The 21616-nt window shown below is 42.2% G+C and overlaps 1 protein-coding gene across 8 annotated transcripts in view; it reads right to left on the bottom strand.

Moving 5' to 3' along the window:
- Positions 1–20388, bottom strand: part of LMNTD1 (lamin tail domain containing 1) — an 89516-nt gene extending 69128 nt beyond the window's left edge. For 3 of the 8 annotated variants that reach the window (XR_014223998.1, XM_082240166.1, XM_082240168.1), the window contains exons 1-6: positions 20210–20385; positions 19015–19201; positions 18762–18881; positions 13681–13886; positions 11505–11677; positions 9312–9400 (exon numbers count right to left, since the gene is read on the bottom strand). Coding sequence is in view for 7 of the 8 variants with exons in the window: in XM_082240166.1 (XP_082096292.1) it covers positions 9312–9400; positions 11505–11677; positions 13681–13886; positions 18762–18881; positions 19015–19038 (612 nt within the window). In the remaining variant the exon portion in view is untranslated. Of the gene's footprint in view, positions 1–9311; positions 9401–11504; positions 11678–13680; positions 13887–18761; positions 18882–19014; positions 19202–20209 lie in introns of all 8 variants that reach the window. The other 5 variants (XM_082240165.1, XM_082240163.1, XM_082240164.1 and 2 more) reach the window with 3 other exon arrangements.
- Between the last annotated feature and the right edge of the window lie 1228 nt (positions 20389–21616).

Genomic DNA, 21616 nt, shown 5'->3' with positions numbered 1-21616 from the left:
GCTACTGAGCTGTCAGCGGCACAAAGTGTTAAAGTTTGTTGGGTCGTATAATTTTGACCCACTGTTTTTTTTAAAAAAATGATATTTATTAAAGTTTCAAAGAAAAGAATTACACGAATTTAAAAAAAGAAAGAAAGACAAAAGTAAAAATAAAAGAGAGAAAAAAATACAAAATACAAAAAAGAAAGATAAAAAAACACTTAAAAAATACATCAGTCTTTCCATACCTTACATTCATTTCCTTGTTTCCCTGACCTCCTCACACCTCCCTTTTTTGTATTCCAATTCAGTTAATTAATTCAGCAATTTCATAGAATCATAGAATCATAGAGTTGGAAGAGACCACAAGGGCCATCGAGTCCAACCCCCTGCCAAGCAGGAATTTCTTTCCCTCTTTGTTTTTATCTTAGTCCTTTAACATAATATATTATAACTTTGGATTCTCACCTGTTAACAATCCATTTTTACATACACCTTTATAACATTACTGCTTAAACCACTTAACTTCATTCTGACATCATTCTAACATTCATTAATTTTACAGTATTTCTGTAAATAGTCTTTAAATTTCTTCCAATCTTCTTTCACCGACTCTTCTCCCTGGTCTCGGATTCTGCCAGTCATTCCTGCCAATTCCAGGTAGTCCATCACCTTCATCTGCCATTCTTCCAGAGTGGGTAGATCTTGTGTCTTCCAATACTTTGCAATGAGTATTCATGCTGCTGTTGTAGCATACATAAAAAAAGTTCTGTCCTTCTTTGGCACCAATTGGCCGACTATGCCCAGGAGAAAGGCCTCTGGTTTCTTCAGGAAGGTATATTTAAATATCTTTTTCAATTCATTATATATCATTTCCCAGAAAGCCTTAATCCTTGGGCACGTCCACCAAAGGTGAAAGAATGTACCTTCAGTTTCTTTACATTTCCAACATTTGTTATCGGGCAAATGATAGATTTTTGCAAGCTTGACTGGGGTCATGTAGCACCTGTATATCATTTTCATAATATTCTCTCTTAAGGCATTATATGCCGTGAATTTCATACCTGTGGTCCATAACTGTTCCCAGTCAGTCATAATTATGTTATGTCCAACATCTTGTGCCCATTTAATCATAGCAGATTTCACCGTTTCATCCTGTGTATTCCATTTCAACAGCAAGTTATACATCTTTGACAAAATCTTAGTTTTGGGTTCTAGCAGTTCTGTTTCTAATTTTGATTTTTCCACCTGGAAGCCAATTTTCTCGTCCAAATTGTATGCCTCCATTATCTAATAATAATGAAGCCAGTCTCACACTTTGTTTTTTAATTTCTCAAAACTCTGCAATTTCAGTCTATCTCCCTCTTGTTCCAAAATTTCCCAATATTTTGGCCACTTGACCTCCATATTGAGCTTTTTCTGAACTTTCGCTTCCATCGGTGACAGCCACCTTGGGGTTTTGTTTTCCAGTAAGTCCTTATATCTTATCCAAACATTAAACAATGCTTTCCTGACAATATGGTTTTTAAATGCTTTATGTGCTTTGACCTTATCATACCACAAGTATGCATGCCATCCAAATACATTATTAAAACCCTCTAAATCCAAAATGTCTGTGTTTTCAAGAAGCCGCCATTCTTTCAACCAGCAAAAAGCTGCTGATTCAAAATAAAGTTTAAGGTCTGGCAGGGCAAATCCACCTCTTTCCTTTGCATCTGTTAGTATTTTAAATTTTATTCTAGGCTTCCTGCCAGACAAATCTAGAGATATCTCTCTGCCACTTTGCAATGTTTGAAACAAAAACAACATTCTAGGCAATACATTCATTTTTATCGCAGCAAAAGCTTCAAATTTGACCAAATTTCTAAATCTTTTTTCATTTCAGACCAGCATTTTTCATAATTGTCTTTAAATAAATTCCCATTTTTTGCTGTCATGTTAATCCCCAGGTATTTCACTTTCTTAACCACTGTTAAACCTGTCTCATTCTGAAACCTCTCTCTCTCAATCGGTGTTAAATTTTTCTCTAAGACCTTAGTTTTTAACTTATTCAGTTTAAATCCTGCAACCTGACCAAATTCTTGAATCAGTTCCAAAACCCTTTTAGTACTAGATTCTGGCTCCTGTAACGTCAATACTAAGTCATCTGCAAATGCTCTCAACTTGTACTGTTTAGCTCCGACTTATAATTTTGACCCACTGAGTCAAACGGCCCTGCAATAAATTTGATTTATTGCCACTCCGACAAACTTCAATGGCGCCCACACATTTCCACTCTGCGCACTGCCACTCTCCTCAGTGGCCGGATAATAGCAGAGTTCACACGCAGCATAAAATGGTTTGTCTGTGTCAACGTGGTGTCTTGAATAACTCAGCTCGACACCAGGCTTATAATCTAAAACTCTCTATTTAGTAGCATTCAAAACAGAAAAGAGAGAGAGTCTCGCCTACTCCTACTCCCCCCCCCCCCCGGACGATCTCTATAATCGCTTCTGCATGCGCTGGTTTTCGGATGATCCTGGGATCTTACAAGTAGTTGTTTATGGCTGGCCTGATTGAGCATTGCTTCTTCTTGTTAGCCCCACTGGAACGCCAGTTATTTCCAGACCCTGGGGATCACTGGAGGACTGGGGATTCCTCCTGGCAATTCGCCTGGTGCGCACTGGATCACCAGTCCTTCCTCGCCCCCAGAATCCAGTCAACCGAAATTCCTGGCTGGCTCACCAAACTGTTATAAGAAAAAAAACTGCCCCTTTTCCCTTATGGGGTATTCAAGAGCCCATATAGAGTCCTTAAGTGGGTCCCCTATTGGTATGAGAAAATAACAGGCCAACCAGAGTATATTGAGAAGCAAAGTGGCTACTAAGTCTGATCTTTATTAAACTGTTGCAACAGGGTCCTCACTCATCACACGCAGGAGGCAGGAGAGAACCCAGAACAATGGTGCGCAAGCCCTTATATAGACTTTTGAAGTTGCCCACCCTGTAGCCCAAGACCACCCCCCGAAACATCATATATACATCACAGAAGAAGGCGGTCTACAGCAGAAATCCTGTTTGCCAGGATACCTGATAATGGTCAGGTAGGTTTGTGATGGTTAATAGTTTAGTTCCCGAATCCAGGTCACAGGCTCACCCTATTCATACACAAATACGCCCCTAAGACAGGATTTGTAAGCAAAAGACAATGGGGAGATTTACCCATTTCATTTCTCCTTGCAGAGAAATATTTGAGGTCAATTTGGGAGAGTCAAAATAGCTTCAGGATAGCTCTCCTATACTATTTCAGACACGTGGCTTATATACTTATATGTTCTCCTTGTACATTTATGAATATTTTATTTATATTTAAGACCTTAGAATTCTTATAACACTGGTTTACATTTTTTTGAATTTTTTAATTAATAATCTTACTGTTTTATTCTGTTTGTAAACCACTTCGAGGTTTTCTACAATCAAGTGATACATACAGCTTAGAAAATAAATACATTAATTTTTTAAAATTGTATTAAAAGGCCTGGGAGGAGGGGGGGGGAAGAATTTCCCTGGTGCTAGAAAGACATGAAAGCAGTTCCAGGCAAGTCTCTATAATGAGACCATTCCATGGAGAGGGCTTTAGGTGAGAGCAGCAGGGTTGTCAACCCCTCAAATGAGACAGCAGAGGAAGAAGAAAGGGTTGAGGCGGAAGAAGCAGGGAAAACTAGGCAAAGAAAAGGAAGAGGAGAGATCAGAGCAGATGGTGTCCGTTTTTACACTGAAGAAGATGGCAAATACTATATTTAAGCAGACCATAAAAATGTTGAGCCCATTTGCTTGGCCTGTTCTATTGGGATAGCCACCATTAGCTTGAACAAAATGGGCTGATGCCATAAGAAAAGGCAGTTGTGTGATGGTCTTTAGAACACAGAAAAAAATGCACCCACTGGGTTTTTGAAATGCGCTGCCAGCTGGAGTTCAGCAGTTTACAGGCCCATACGAAAACTCACTGTGTGCTGAATTCTGCATGTACCAGCAGTTATCACATGGCCAGTACCGCTTGAAGCGCTCGCAGCTCACAGCCCATGCACCATGCCAGAGCTGACTGCAGAAATGGGCCAGAACTTCTCCGGTCCAATCTAATCTCATTCTCTCCTTATTTGAGGCATACGTTATAGTTCACAGTACTCCATCTCTCTATGCTTGATACCCACAGCTGCTCTCCCAACTTATTACGTACAACATGTCGTTCTATCAGTGATCAACAATCAGACTGACTACAGAACCAGACCTCAGCGTAGGTTGGGACTGAACAGCTTGGCTGTGGTGTAAAGTATTATTCTCTGCCACCCCACCCAAACATCTTCCTGAATTTCCTATCTGTTTAGGGTTGCTATACATCCAGACATACACAGAATACTGCTGCAGGAAGCAGTGTCCAGGAGGAAAGCGGCCAAAATGTCCGGGAAAATCCAGTCGAATAGCAACCCATGTTGGCAGTGCTGTTTTTGGTGGGTGTAATTTTTTTAAAAAGCTCAAAAACATATTTTTTTGCAATTTTGCCAAAAACGTTCAACAAATTTGGGCAAAACTGAAAGAAAAAACTTTTGTGTCTGGATTTTCATTTTTTAAAATATGGCAACCCTCTGTTACATTCTGAACTTTTCTTCTGTCATCATGTGGACCAGCAAGTTAATATTTATAACACCAAAGATGTGATACTCAAGAAGTAAAATGATGCCCCAGATTCACTACTGTGATGTAAAGGCAAATGCACACATTATAAATAGGCCTCAGTATGTAAATATATGAACATATTTACCACCTGAAGGTATTTCTGTCCAAAAGCATTGAGGTGCCACACACACTAAACATACCACTAAGCAGCATGGAATTTTTTTAAAATATGCAAGCACCATCATACTAACTGCACTACAATGCCAAGAATGTCATCAGTAGCAGCAAAGATAACATACAAGGAATTCATATGTCTATAAATAAAAATACGGGACTGAGGAAGAGAAAAATTCAGCTAAGAAGAAAAGTGCATCTAATACTTCAGGCGACTCCTCTATTTCAATTCTGAAATGCATGCCAATGTCTACACAAGTCTCATTAAGTCCTCTAAGAGGAAAATCTATGCAAAAATTAAGCTGTTTGGCTTAAGTAAAATGATAAGTACCCTCCAGATAATCCCATCACTGACAGAATCTTAATCAGATTTATGGCCCCAGAAGTACTCTCTATCATCTCAGCATACTAAGGTTATACACCATTGCCAACCAATATAGCAGATGGTGTGGCAATCTATAGCTGACTATTGCAATGGGGCCTTTCCCCAGTTAATAGTCCCCCTCCATCCAACCTCTGGGAATTGCATATGTATTGCTGATTCTTTTCTTGCTGCCCTCAAATCCTATGCTTCTATAGCTAGATTTCAAGCACGTGATCCCAGTGATCCCAGACAGGAGGAGGAGTTATGCTAGGACTAGAGTAGACCACGTCATTACTGAGGAGGCAAGTTTAGGTACTGTCTGAAAACTATCCCTGCCTCTGGGTCTGCCCTGACCAGAAGGATACAGGTATCAACAAGGGTGTCCCACATGACCTTAAGGTGCTGCTGTGCAATGCCAGGACAATGATTCATAAGACCACTGCCATCCATGACTTGATCATGGATGGAGGACTTGAACTGGCATGTGTAACAGAGACCTGGTTGGACATGACATGTTCTTGCCATTGCTTGTCCGCCAGGTTTCTCTTACACACAGCAATCCAGGTCATGTGGGGAAGGGGATGCAGTGATTTTTAGGAAGTCATTAGTTTGCACTAGGCAACCTACTGGGGAGACCCAGTTTTCTGAGTGCATGTTCTGGAAGTTGGACAATAAGGGCAGTACAGGATTCCTATTGGTGTACCGGCATCTCTGCTTCCTGCCTGAGCTGCTTCAGGTTGTGAAGGATGTTCTCCTGGAGACACTTAGTGGGTGGTCCTAGGGGATTTTAACATCCATGCTGACATACCCCTACAAGTGGCCGCTCAGGACTTCGTGTTTCTGAGGGATTGGGTAGGCAGTTGTGGGGGACTCCCTGGTCTTGAATGGGGCAACTATGCTCCTGAATGACCAGGTGCATGCACAGCCTGGGAGTCATTTTGGACTCACAGTTGTCCATGGAACAACAGGTTAATCCTGTGTCCAGGGCAGCTGTCTACCAGCTCCATCTGGTACACTAATTGAGACTCTACCTGCATGCGCACTGCCTTGTCAGAGTGGTACATGCTCTGATTATCTTCCGCTTGGACTACTGCAACGTACTCTATGTGGGGCTACCTTTGAAGGCGACTCAGAAACTACAACCAATCCAGATTGCAGCAGCTAGACTGGTAACTGGGAGCAGCTGTTGGACCATATAACACTGGTGCTAAAGGATCTTTACTGGCTCCCAGTCCGTTTCCAAGCACAATTCAAAGTACTGGTGCTGACCCTTAAAGCCCTAAACAGCCTTGGCCCTGTATACCTGAAGGAGCATTTCCATTCCTGGACACTGAGGTCCACCTCCAAGGGCCTCCTGCTGGTTCTCTCACTGAGAGAAGTGAAGCTACAGTGAACCAGGCAGAGGGCCTTCTCAGTAGTCGTGCCCTCCCTGTGGAACACCCTCCCATCAGATGTCAAGGAGGTAAGTAACTATGCAACCTTTAGAAGACATCTGAAGGCAGCCCTGTATAGGGAAGGTTTAAATGTTTGATGTCTTACTGTGTTTTAATTTATTAGAAGCCACCCAGAGTGGCTGGGGTAACCCAGTCAGATGTGCGGCATATAAATAAATTAATCATCTAGTGTAGCTTGAGTGTTATGAATCTGTTGCAGAATGTTAGGCTGAGTGGACTTTTCTTTGGTCTACAGCACCAGCCTTACTGGTTGGCCTGCCAGTTGCTGAGGGCCATACCTCAAACACATTAAATGCCTCACACATTAAAACTCTGAAGCACACACACTTACACTATGGCCCAGTTTGGACAATTATGTCAGCTTAATAGGCTGATATCCTGCATCCTGCAGGATCCCTAGACTATAGTAAGTCAGGAAGTCCCCAAATGGCCAGTTTCCCATTTGGTTTGAACTGGGAAACTATTGTTACCAGGTTCAGAACAAGCCAGGATCTTAAACCATATTTTAAAACTGATTTAAGTTACCAGCCTGTTTGGAACCTGGCATCTATAGTTTCCCAGTCCGTGTAAAACAGGAAACAATGGCTAATTGGAGACTTTCTGGCTTAGTGTGGTGTGTCAAGAAAGAAGGTGGGAAGGACATCTTCCAAAAACGTTTTATGTGATATACATACATATAGATCAATTATACAATATATTTCATGCATCTAAGCTAATATTTGTTAAGATTTAATGCCTACCTTAAATACTAAGAATAATTGCACTCCTAGTTCAACACAAAACTAAAAATGAGGACTGTACTATGAAAAGCCAGTGTGATGTAGTGTGTTTTCTGGACACAGCATCCTTAGACCAGCCATGATCTCTCAGGTAAGGCTGTTGTGAAGATTAGATAACCCCACCCTTACTGCTCTAAGCACCATGTGCCCCAACCAAATACCCACAGGAAACCAGAGATGTAGACTGCACAGCTGCTGCCAGCCACTCACTATCAGGCATGGAAAGTAGAGGGTACCAGCACAGGAACACGTCTGGACTATGGGGTCCATAGTGCTGAACAGGGCAACTGAACCCTGAAATGCTAGATGTGTGGATGTGCCCATTGCCAGCTATATCAAATATTTCTAAGGAATCCCATTGGTTTGTAATCCATTATTATTTTGTTAGCTCCTTAAAGACTAACACGGCTTTTTTGGGATAAGCTTTTGTAGGAATAGGCTCACTTTGTTAGAGGCATCAGATGGTCTGGTACACAGGCATGCCTTTCCCCTTTGTGGAATTGCATAGAGACTACGCAACTGGGGTTGGCTATAAATTCAGAGTTTCTTTAGAGCAGTGTTTCTCAACCTATTTCTGACTTTTCCCTTCCAAACATGTTTTCTTCCTGTCACCCCTGTGGTAGAAGGGTAGCTATTTAAATGTGGGGGTTTTTTGTAAATAGAACAATTTAATTCATACCGGTAATTTTTATAATTTATACAAAAGACAGTTACATAAAAAATTATACTTTAATTGATTGATGTGACCCTTGTGCTTGATGACCAGAAACAAGCTTTTTTATATCTAGTTCTATTGCTGTGAGAGATAACCACATCATGCACCTTGCTGTGAGGGATAACTGCACCCATGGACTTGCCCATGACAAACGAGATGCTTGGTGCACGCAGCGGAGGAGTGCGGAAGTGGGAGGGAGAAGGAAGCAGAAGCGACACTGACACAGAGTGTGCGTGGTGCTCCAGCCACTAAGAAGCACAGTCACTTCTCTGTTCACTCTGCTTCTCTGTTTTTTATTTTCTTCATTTCTTTTCTGTTTTATTTTCTCAGTCACTTCTGTTTCCTTCTCACTTCCCTCTGTGGCCCCATGTCTCATGCTATGCGCTCTCCCCCCCCCCATTTACACAATTATCACCTGCGGCCTCCTTGGAATATCCTGGGGGCCCCCAAGGGGTAATTTGGCCCCCGGTTGAGAGATGCTGTGTTTGAGTTTATGTTGCAGGAAAAGATCTGCTTGATGATTAAAAAGTGAGATGATGTTTCTCCACACACAGGTATATTGAATCAGAGACTTGCTGCACCATTTTGCCTTCACTCAAAACTTGCTCACTTCTCTTCTCATTCGGACCCTGTCCTTTCTTGGTGTGCAGCCATTCACTGGCTTCCCAGCTCCCTTTGCATCCAACACATACGTGTCCTTAGCTTTAAAGCTCTCTGTGGCAGATGCCATTTTTTCTGTCTCCATAGCCTTATACGTCTCAAATCTTCTCCTTTATCTCCACAGCCCTCCTCTCCCCAAAGATGTCTTGCTCCCTTGAACAGCTCCATCCATTCATTCTCTGATGCTCAGAACTCACTCCTAAAACACCTGCGTGCTGCCGCATTTCTCTTTCTTCAAACTCAAATAAAAACTCATTTTTATCAATAGAAAAGCCTTAGGCTCATGACTTTTAGTCTTCCACATGACAAATGAAATCAATCCAAAGTATGTAAGTTAAAAAGCATTTGTTCACCTTTGTCTTTCCCATTCCTCCTCTCTGCTGATTTGCTACTTGTTTTCCACTTCCCTCCCTCATCTATACACCCTCTTTTTATATTGTGTAAGCTCCTTGAGGCAGTGAACTGATTTTGTCTTTGTTTGCTGCCATGCACTCTAAATCTGTAATAACAATCAAACATGTCATGGTTACTTACTCCTGCTGAACGAGTTGGTCTTATTCTGTTTTTCCTGTTTCTGTCTTCTGCTGGCTTTATGCTATGACTACTTCCTGGGCAGAGAAGGCCTGTGGAGAGAAAACAAAAACAAACTTATGTGCACTACTTTTAAAAGAAAAAGAAATGGGGGGGGGGGGAGAGATACTGCCTTTTCACTAACATTATAGCAGATCTTTAAATATATATATTTTAAATAACATTCCAACTCCTTAGGATTTAAAACTTGTTACTAATGTGTACATCTATTCAAAGGTCCTAATGCCTCAAAAGTATATTTCTGATCTTTAAAACAGAATAAAATTTTATTCTGGTTCCTTTAAAGACTGTTATAAATCTTTTTAATGTTTAGCAAACAAGTCTGCAACAGAAACTATATTTAAGCATATTTATTTCCCAATAGGCTGAAGAAAAGAAGAGATTAAAACCTCTGCGCCCACAGCCTTTCTACCCCAAATCCAGATCTGCTGCTGACCCCTGTAGTCCCACCCTGAAATAAGGCAAGAGATGCAACAGGCCTAGGCCAGGGGTCAGCAGGCCTTTTCAGCAGGGGGCCGGTCCACCGTCCCTCAGACCTTGCGGGGGCCGGACTATTTTTTTTTTTGGGGGGGGGGAATGAACAAATTCCTATGCCCCACAAATAACCCAGAGATGCATTTTAAATAAAAGGGCACATTCTACTCACGTAAAAACATGCTGATTCCTGGACTGGCCGCAGGCCGGATTGAGAAGGCGACTGGGCTGGATGTGGCCCTCGGGCCTCAGTTTGCCTACCCATGGGCTAGGCCCTCACCACTTTCCCCCATGCACAGCAGACCCTGGTCTGAACTGCAGCTTAATTACTGGTAACAACCAGGCCAAGGCTCCAGACCAAGAGACCATTGTGTGTAAATGTTGGAGTGCTCCTTGAGCCGTATGGGAGAAAACAATAGTTGAAGTGGCAACCGACACTCCTATTGTTTTCTGCCCAGGGAAGTCTTCTTATGGGAGAATTCTGGAATGGAAAAGCATCTTGTGAATTCTCCTAGATATCTAGATACCACACCTTTACCCAGGTCTTACCTCAGTTACGGCACATCTCAGGTGGGCGCCATTGCCATTGTCAGAGAACAAGGGAGGCGTTTGTGGTCAGTTCCGGTGCCTCTTTTTCTAGAAACATGGCACAGCCTTTGCCATATCTTAGAAATGAAGCATGGATTAACATGTTGTGGCTATCATAAGAGAGTCTCTCATTCAACAGAGCTGCAGAAAAAAGTTTATCACGCTAATATCTCAAGCAGCAAGAAAGGAGATATATAGCACCTGGTTAGAGGTTAGATAACTAAGTAAAGAAAAAGAACCGCAGTCATGTAAATGTTGCTGCAGCACACCTAATAAATGGATATTTTGTATTACAGAGTTTGTATAATTAGAATAGTGTGTGTTTTGAGCATTTACAATATGGGTTCTCTATACCAAATGTGTTTAATTCTCCCCTTGAAATCAGTGAAACCTAAGTGAAAAGTACCTAATTTTGGCAATGAGAGCTGTGCAGTTGAATGGCTGTGGGGTGGAGTGGAATGGCTGGTGACTGAGGCTGGATGAATGATTTTATGGGTGTCATGTTGTTTGAATTTTATACTATATTCCATTTAATTTTCTCTGACTTTCTCTATTTTATATTATGTCTATGTATATAGATTATGTATTTTTTACCTGGTGCTATTGTACTTATTTGTACCAAAACTAACCCTCCCTCATTTCTGGCACAGACATCTAACTAAATCTAAAATAGCTATGCAACATGCTTTTTCTTAATTTTAACCACTCCTTCTGACATGTGTCCCTGGAGACATTGAAACCTTTTCCTTCTGTGTGCATGTGTGTGTCACCGCTTTGTCTGGTGTTCACAGTATTTGAGCAGCTTCTTCGCACTTGCTTCATTAACAAGGCACAGGCAACAGAGCGGGTCTCTCCCAAGGGCGGCTCAGTGTGTCATTTCAGCTTCCAAAAAGAGACACCCCTAACAACAAACATCTTGTACCAACACAACGGATGTGTTAGCAACAAGTATCGGCAAGGCTAATGCAAAAGAAGATCCTACGAGAAATATTTTGGTCTTGTCACTTTCTCTAAATTCCTTCTGTCAGTATTTAAAAACAAACAAACACCACCCTTCATTGTCCTTTAACTCACCGGTATCTGGATCCTGCTTTACCAGCTGAGTTCTCATTTGTCTGCCCACGTGGCTCCCCTCTGCGCCCGCCAGGATGTATCTTCCCACAGTGTAATGGGGATGTGTGGGAGAGCTTGGGTTTTGGCACCAAGGACTTTGCACGGGGTACAGGATGGGTGGGATCTTTTCTTCCCTGTAGAAATAGAAGCAAGAGGTTTCATAAGGAGTCTTTTATATGTACTGACTCATGGGGGGGGGGGTTTGTACACTGCAGTGCCCACTACAAATGACAGGGTTCTCTCTGTACATTCCCATTATCATTTATTTGGTTTAGTATCTCCCTCAGAATTCCAGTTTAACTAAGAGAATTTCCAAAATAAATTTTGGAGCTGCAGAATGTGCAGTTCCCCATAGCTTGCCTTTCCCTTGCATCTTTTCCCTCTTCTGTGTTTTCAGTGCACACAGGTGCATTGATAAAACACTGCTGAAAAAAATTATTGATGTGATCCTATGTGAGCCCCACCTCCAATGCTATTTACCTAATTACAATTTCTCCCCCTTTAACTATTTTGCCATAGAGGAAAACTCACAGGTAACCATACGATGGCTTGCATGTTTTCTCCTGCAGGTCCCAGAGCAGCTTCACAGGAGCAGTTTTAACTTGGAAAACATTAAGGGAGGAGGGAATAAATCACTCCTCCCTCACTGATGTGATCCAGATCCAGTCTGGATTGCTCACACATGCTATTACTTCCCTGCCCCTTAAAGTACGATCCTAAATATAAATATTCTGATCTATTTAAATATTTTAAATAACGTTAACATAATAAATGTTGGCCTTGGCTCTCTTCATGCATTCCTCTGGACCTCATGTTCTTTGCTGTGTTTGCTTCTTTTGTTGTCAGCTGGCATTTATTTCACCAGAGTCTGACCTTCTATAGCTTCTCTGGCTCACCTCGGGGAGATCTGGACCATGGCATACAAGCTTTCAAGGCTCCTACAATTTCATGTGTTGAGCATTCAGTGTCCTCCAAAATACAACTTTGGAAGATGATGTTTTAGCGAACAGACAGCTAAGAATTTACATGCAGAAAGCTTTATCCAGCTAAACTGCTTTAAATTAAAAGACTATCATTCTACCCTGCCAGCAGAATTCCAAAGACTTTGCTCGTTAGACTTGTATTGAAATTGCAGGCTTTTGCATTCCAGTCTGCAGTACTACAGTGCAAAAACCAAAAAGATGTGTTAGCTGGTAGGCTTTCCACCCCCTCCCCAATCTTCATTGACTCCTTCCATATTGATTTGTCTGTGCTGAGTAACCTCTACACACTTTCAAGGAAAAACTTGCAAAAGTTTATGTGAGGCCTTTTAAAATCTGAAGCCTCCAGAAGGGAAAAAGAAAGGTACTTGGAATTGCTGTTGCCCTGGGCTTGTGAAGGAGGAAGGGTGTGATATAATCTGCTCCAGTGAGGAGCCCAGAAGCACCTTCTGCTGGAGCAAGACAATGCACGAGTGCCACGAGGGACGGCCACTGGAAGCCTCACAGAAGCCACTCTGAGCTTCCCAAAGAACAGGGAGGAATCCTTATAATAAACAAGCCATTTTAATTATTAGCATAGGTACCAACTCTATGGGACTGAGGACACCCAAGCCCCCCCCCCATATATTGGGATGGGGCTGAGCCCCCCCTCATCTTGAGGGGCTGGCTGTGGCAGGCCCTGCTGGACCTGACCGTGGCTGTGGCGGGTCATGTCTTGTGAGCAGGCTTGCGCCAGAGTGCCGAAGGTCCAGCACTCTGGCGTGAGCCTTTGACAAACCCAGAGTGCTAGTGTCACACTCTTGCACAGAGCCGTAGCTGGGTGATCTTACGCCCCTGGCAGAACTGTCCAGATTGCGCCCCCAGCCACGGCTCTTCTTTCTGCCTCTCCCCCACCCATTCAATTCACCCTCTATTTAAAACCATTTCTTATGAGGCAATAATCAATATTTATATTTATGGACATATTTTAAAGCCAATTTTTGTGCCCCCCATCGCCCACCTCACTCCCCCCCCCAGCTACAGTCCTGCTTTTGCACCACTCTTTTTGAGGCTGTGATCTTTGTTGTACCCAAAAACTAGCAGGTAAGAAAAAGTTGGATTGTATGATATAATATGAACCATTACATAAATAATGCAAATTGATTCAGGTGCAATACCGTAGAATAAATTCTGGTTCATTTGTCCCTGTAAGATTTTGACCAACATTTCCCTGCCAAACGTCAAACATCCTGGGTTGCCATCGGTCTTTTTGCTGGCGCATGCCAATAATAGGCTGTATTAAATTTCTACAGATTCTGCCACCCTCTTCTCCTTCCTTTGTTTGCTTTTGGTTCCAATTGATGGGTGTAAACCAAGCGACAGCCTAGAAGGAGAAGAGTAAAAGCTTAAATTAATGCACTGCATGTTCAGGCAAACTGTTTCTAGGACTATCAGGCTGCCCAATGTCACATACCTTGAAATCCCCCAAAGACATCAAGAAACAAGGCAGTCCTTCCCATTCCTATCCAAGGCTGGTCTTGGTTATCGGTGGCAAGCAGGAATCAGTGCTGCCCAGCAATCACTGAAGATGGGATGGGCAACATCAGATGAGTTAAAAGTGTATGTTTTTGTTTTCCCCCCAAGCTGCAAGCTGTTAATCCTAATTATTTATTTTACGTGCTTAGTAAAAGGATTGGAACAATGTTTAATTCTTAAGGGTTTCTATGCAAAATGGAGTGTCAGAGGTGGAGGAAGCATCCTATATAAACATATTAGACACCAGATGAAACGTTTCTCTTTAACCAGGCCTTTGGCTGATTAATATTCTATCCCCTTTTACATGTGTTTGTGGTTATTGGTTTTTTCTGTTTTTATTATGTATTTTGTGTTCTCGTTTTGTATTTTTAGGTTGTGAACTGCCCTGTGATCTTCAGATGAATAGAAATTTAATAAGTAGTAATACCATATTTTTCGCTCTATAAGACGCACCAGACCATAACACGCACGTAGTTTTTAGAGGAGGAAAACAAGAAAAAAAATATTCTAAACGAAATAGTAGATATATGATTTTTGTGGTTCATGCTGTGGCCACAGACATGTGATCTGACAGTGAGTTTGGAGTAGCCCAATGCAAAAACCCTGAGGATCCATGCTTTGTAACCACGGAGGAGGGAAGGCAGGGGAACCATGGATCCTCTGCTCACGACTGCAGCAGATCCCCCCATCACCCGCAGGCATTCGCTCCATAACACGCACAGACATTTCCCCTTACTTTCTAGGAGGAAAAAAGTGAGTGTTATGGTGCAAAAAATACAGTAATTACTATTCCAGGTCAAGCTAATTGTCCTGAGTTGCCCAGCAGCTCTCCAGAATCTCCAGCAAAGTTTCTCCCCAACATATGTTACCTGATCCTTTAAAATGGAGATGCCAGAGGATGACCCTGGCTCCATCTGAGTGCAAAAGACATATTCTGCCCCTGAGCCAGGCTTCTGACCAGCTTCTGCCTGCACACCAGCTGATCACTAACCCCTGAACCTAGGGAGGAATAGAGCTGACAACTTCAGTTTCTCATTTTTCCAGCCTTCAGTTCTCTACAACCGGGTCAAATACATGTTGGAAATGCAGAGAAAAAGAAGGGGCTTTTTATCATATGTGGTGGGAATGTAGAGAAGTTTTAAAAAATTGGGAAATGATATATAATGAATTAAAAACATGTTTAAAATGGCATTTGTAAAAAAAAACAAAACCAGAAGCATTTTTGTTAGGGATTGTAGGACAAGACCTGCCAAGAAAAACAAAGAACTTATTTATGTATGCTACAACAGCAGCAAGAGTCTTGATAGCACAAGGATGGAAGAATGAGGAAACCCCGACAAAGGAACAGTGGCAAGAGAAATTGATGAGCTACGCAGAGTTGGCTAAATTGACATATAAACTGCAGGACAAGGACAACTGTAACTTTAAGGAAGAATGGGAGCTTTTTACAAATTATCTAAAAAGACAACAAGATGAACTGGACTCCTTGGCAGGTTTTGAATAAACATACACAAATTTATTGGTTGATAACATGTTGGATGGACTTCCTGTTTCCGACGGTGGGAAATGGCGGACTCCCACATGACTGGACCCCAGCCGTTCTGATAATTCAGGGCTGATATGGGGGTAATTAGGACTGTCTCGGTCACTCGGTTTGTCCGAGATTGCTGGTGTGGCAGACGGCAGGGCAGTGGGTCACGGAGCAAGGAACGACTTGCACTCCTGCGATGCTACTTCCATGGCCGGATGCATCTATTTGGGAAAATATAAAGATTCGAAAAACAAACAGACACGCTCTGAGCTGATGAAGCGGGGGGGGGGGGACTTCAGTATGTACAGTCTCTGGTGTAAAAGATCGAACTTCAAAGAGATCACCTTTTAAAAAGGTGACTATCATGATGAATCATAGAATCATAGAGTTGGAATAGACCACAAGGGCCATCGAGTCCAACCCCCTGCCAAGCAGGAAACACCATCAGAGCACTCCTGACATATGGTTGTCAAGCCTCTGCTTAAAGACCTCCAAAGTAGGAGACTCCACCACGCTCCTTGGCAGCAAATTCCACTGTCAAACAGCTCTTACTGTCAGGAATTTCTTCCTAATGTTTAGGTGGAATCTTCTTTCTTGTAGTTTGGATCCATTGCTCCGTGTCCGCTTCCCTGGAGCAGCAGAAAACAACCTTTCTCCCTCCTCTATGTGACATCCTTTTATATATTTGAACATGGAATGTGTGGACTCCAGAGGGGCTTGGTATGTTCTTTCTTCCTTCTAATATTAACAATTGGTTTTTCATGCCAAGCCTCATTAAGAACTTAAATTGCTTTTTAAAAGGTGAGTGCAGATGGACTTCTATATATAATTGGAACTTATCCGCAGCCGCCTTTTCTTTTAAGATTCGAAATACCTGTTAAGACGAAAACAAAGAGTAAAATGGTGCTCACCCACTAAGCAGTTACGGAATATTTGAAATATCTCCCTGATTAAGAGAAACAGGAGCTAACTGATGGCCAGCCACAAAGACTGGAGACAATATTATATATGCAACTGTTTGAAAAAAGAATTTTTTCACTGTGAGAGAGAGAAAAGGCTAAATGGATGTCTGGCAGTCCCCCTCTAGGGCCCGGAGGGGGGACTGGGTGGATTCCAAAGGCTGATCAATCGTCAACTGATTGATATATGACTACACAGCAAACAGGCGGCTTAAGAATAAATCAACAAGGAGTCTTTGAATGAAGTTTCTCTCTGTTTCTTCGATAACAGCTGGACGGGAAAGATTAACGATTTGGGAGCTGCCAAAATAACAATCCTTAAAGAGTTGGTCAGAAGCCTGGAATGGATACAATTAGATGAAGCGGCACAACTGAAAAACAAAAATAGTTGAAATACATGGGCAAATCTGCACTCTATGAAAAAAAATATCATTTGTCTTCTGACATGATTGAGGATCACAGAGCCAGAGACAAACGTGGAGGATAAAATCAGGATATTGAATTATGAAAACACTGATGATGAGAGGCAGGACTATGATTTGGAAAATGCTTTGGAAGTCAACAAAAAATTAAGACTATAATTTGGAAGACAATTGGACTTTTTAATTTTAGTTTTTTATTTTTATTGGATTTGATTTGATATGTTAATTGGATGTTCTTATTGGAAAATTAATAAATGCTCTAACAAAAAAAAGATAACATGTTAGATAGATAATGTAAGGATATGTACAATTTTATAACATGCAGAGAATAATATGTGCTGAGAAATCAGAGAGAGGAGCTGAGGGAAGTCTCTGGTGGGGGGGAGGAATGGAAGGAAGGGTGGGAAAAAAGGGGGAATAATGTATGCAATTATATGGTTTGATAATTTGCTATGTTGAAATTGCTAATAAAAATATTTTTAAAAATAATAATTCAGTTCTCTACATTCCTCTAAAATACTTACGAAAATTCATAAGTATTTTAGCACATGGTTCTCCTAATACACACATTTCTATATGCCATTATACCTAATATACATATTTTGGCAAGTGGTTTCTCTAAAATAATGTATTTTTGTATGTTACTTCCATTAATAAATGCATTTTTGTACATTTTTTTTAAAATAAAAAAACCTACATCGCAAAATTGAAGAAGTGCACATTTTGAAGGATAACTCCATTTCAGTGAATGTATAGTTTTTGGGAAACAAACCAAATTTCTCTCTTCTCCTCTTCTCCCACCCAGCATTCTTTCCTTCTTTACCAGCTATTTGAAACTAAAGATCTGGTACTCATTCTTCCAGGTGAAATGCGAAATGCCCCCATATGAGATGTATCCTTGGGACAGAGGTGGATTGGGGGCAGTGCGTGGTTCAGCTGCAGTGGTATGGAGCTCAGAGGGTGCCGCAAGGGGCGTCGCAACAATGACTTTGAACGAAAGGCGAGAGGAGGGGGGTGCCAAATTTTGGCACCGCCACTGCTTGGGAGCAGTAGCTGTGTGTGAAGATCTGTCTAGTCTTAATATAGAATATAATAATAGGAGTAAGTATAATGGCACTGGGCTTTTTAAAAAAACAAACAAACTGGAACTCACTGGAGTTCAGTTCCAGCACCTTAGAATCGGGCCATTGCCATTCTAAGAAAACAGGGAAGGCACTCATGGTGAGTTCTGGCACCTCTATTTTCTAGGGAAATAGCTCTGATGTGGCAAAATCATTTGACATTCTCCATGTGGCTGACCTGGTGCTTGTTTTGCATTGATAGGAAAAGTGATACCTGCTGACATTTTCTCTTCAACATAGCTATTAAGGTCCCTTCAAAAGCTCTGCCCTGCTTTCCTTCTTATCACCTTTCTCTCAGAAGTGTCACATAGCCACCTTCTCTGTTCCCTTTCTTCTAATATACTGATCGGAATTAAAAAGTGACAGCTAGGTTATTCTATCTGGGGGCTACGGCGTGCTTAAAGGTACAATGCAAAATTGGCCTTTGTCAAGGCCTTTGACCAATAAGCCTTATCTCTAATTAAGATCTGGAATAATATGGTGGTCAAGTTTTAAGAAAGCCAAACCCAAGGAAATCCCAGTTTACTATAAAAGAATCGGAAGTTAGCTTTCAGAAGCAGGGGTGCCAACTTGAATAAAATATTTTGGGGCCTAGGTAAGCCCTGCCCCATATAACTGATCACAAGACAACTTTTTTGGGGGTGTGTGATTTCCTCAAATATAGGCGTTAGCTCCTATGATCAGAAGTACCTGCCCAGAAGGATTGCAAAGGATAGTGGTGCATTCTGGGCCTGGTTTAAACTTGTCCAGGTCCTTCCAGAGATAATCTGTTGGAGGTTTTGAAGGTCTTTTAGAATCTGCAGCCCAGACCTGCAACAATGAAACAGGAAGCAAGCAGTCAGACGCTGCATAATTTTGCCTTGAATTTTTCCACAACATAACAGCAAATGCAACCCTCTGATTACTAAACCTCTCCTGCAATGCACCTTGTTATTTTGCTCACCATTACTGAAGAATTAGCCTTCATTCTGATCTTTGGGGGGAATTTGAAGATCGCTATTGGGTGGCCGCCAAAGTTCTGCTGGAGTGTATAATCTCCGATGCCCTCTTCTTTATCCGGAGAACTGTTCAGTATCTTCACATAATAGCCATGCAAATGAACTTCAACAATTTTAAGGTTCCCAACCGCACTAAAAATAAGAAGATAACTGAGTTCAGTGTTTTTCAGGCTCCTGGGAACAACTGTCTCTATACTTATACTGGGGTTACTAGTACAGAAAAGGTGGGATTACCATATATGCTTAGTCCCTCCCCATGGAATCTCCCCCAATGGGTAGCACCATCAGACAGCAGAATAAGGCACTTGATGGGGCTCAGATTGAGTAGGGGTCCACCGGGAGCTGGCATTGCTGCCTCATTTAGTGTCACTCTTCCTACCCAGCCAAGTGTAGTGCACAGTCACTGTATACCCCCCCAGAAGTCCACTTACCCCAAGAAGGGCTGGGCGTTGGGGGGCTGGCGTGGGCTGTTTTAAATCCCCTGGGAGCGGACCTGAGGGAAGCCTGATTGTTCCCTCAAGACCTGGACAGCCCTCCTTCAATGCCAGCCTGCCATTGGCCAATTTGGCAGGCTGACGCAGAGCAGGATTTCAAGCTGGGAGCGCAAGGTGAAGCTTGCACTCTGGAAGGGATCAGACGCTGACACCCAGCCCTGCATCGTCAGCGGGAGGCAAGGCGCTGGCCGTCTTTCAAAGCCACCGCTCTTCTTCATTGGATCCACCCACTCCCATAATTTTTGCCTTTACTCATTGAATTGACTTTGCTTTGGCTGTGGTGGTTGCCGTATTTGTGGGGCCGGTTGGAATTTGACTACCAGGCGAATTGGCTATGACCTGGATGTTTTACCTACCTGTAGCAATCATCACAACTTTGGCGGTTTAGGCATTTGGTAACCTTAGCCTTGGTTAGAGGGAGGGGTTGTACCCTCACCTTCCAATCCAGAAATAGGGTATCCCGTTAAAGGGATCCATGATGGAGTTGCTTCTGTCCATTTGCCCAGATGGGCGCTTTGGGCCTCAGCGCTCTTAGAGACGGGGATCCCTGTGGGGATCCCCCTAGTTGATGTAAGTGGCAGGAATCCCCACTGCCAGGTTGACCATGATGTTCTTTCCGATAGGCAGCCTGGAAATAAACGCTTACCTAATGCCTTTACCAAACCAGCTGTAGTCAATAAAGTTGTGGCCTGATATGATTCCATTAAACTGTGTGGTCTCCTTGATGGGAGCTCATCTAAGCGGAGGAAGTGGGGATTGCATGGCCTGGACCTACAAGTGGTTGGAGACAGCCATAGCCTCCAACATTTCTTCGATGAAAATAGGGGTGTCCCATTATATAATGATAATTTTACTATTTATACCTCACACATATATATGCAGCTTCCAACATATATAAAAAACACAATAAAACATAAAAAAATCCCTATATAGGATTGCCTTCAAATGGCTTGGGGATTGGATAACTCCATACCCTCCAACATTTCTCCAATGAAAATAGGGACATCCTAAGGAAAAGTGGGACATTCTGGGATCAAATCAGAAACCGGGACAGCTTCTCTAAACCAGTGACTTCCCTGTAAAATAGGGACACAGGGTCTGGATACAGGTTGTAGGTAGCAAGAAGTAGTTTCTGGTCTGGAAACCTGCCAACTAAGAGTATATCACTGGGGCTGATTTCTCAGGTCACATATTCTGTCCTATTCCATCCCATGTGGCACAAATTTTATTTCTCCTCCTGCTTCTCCCTCTCTCTATTTCCCCCATCTGTTTCTCTTTACCCCAATCTGGAGCTGACCCTGCACGTTCCTATTTTCACCAGAGAAATATTAGAGGGTGCTACATTCAGCCTAAAGTGGCAAAGACCAGGAAAAGCTCTGCTGGTTCTGCTTCTTGTGAAAATAAGCAGAACCAGTCCAAGCCCAAGCCTGAGCCTGTGAGATCTTGAAGTATCCTCTCCCCTTCCCTGCTTTGGTAGTTTCCTTCTTACTGGAGTCATGAGAATGTTACTTAAAAAACAAAAACAACCCACCAAGAGGCAATGTGTTGAAATGATTAAGATTTAATGTACTCTGCTTTTTCCAGAAATGGTATTTCCCCCCAGAAATGACAGAGCAAAAATGAGACAAAGGTTCTGGGTTTAAAAAACAACAACGTTTTTTAGGGAGTCGAGGGACTACTGGACAGAACAGACACAATCACCTGTAGGTACTGGAAAGAAACAGGTTTATCTCTGGACTTTTACTTAGTTAAGGCAACTCCACTGACAGAGCTGTCCACCCCCAGCCCCCACTAGGTGTTAATAATTATTTCAGGACGTGTTAGAGAACCACAGAAAGCCAAAAAAATGCAGCAACTCCATATATCTGATGCGGTTTAAGAATTGTTTGTTTTATACATACTGTGGTATATTCAAGCCTTGTTCTCTTTTGCTGATAGTTCTGGTTTGTGGGTGTTTAATCCGACAATTATTAATTTCCCAAAAGCACATTTACAGCAACTCAGGTCAAACTGACATATTTTTGCAGCCTCAGATACTCATGCCAGATTAACA

The sequence above is a fragment of the Podarcis vaucheri genome (genome assembly GCF_965113315.1).
Source record: "Podarcis vaucheri genome assembly, chromosome: 10".
Classification (NCBI taxonomy): domain Eukaryota; kingdom Metazoa; phylum Chordata; class Lepidosauria; order Squamata; family Lacertidae; genus Podarcis; species Podarcis vaucheri.
The sequence above is the reverse complement of the archived record's forward strand: the minus strand, read 5'-3'. Positions and strand labels throughout refer to the sequence as shown.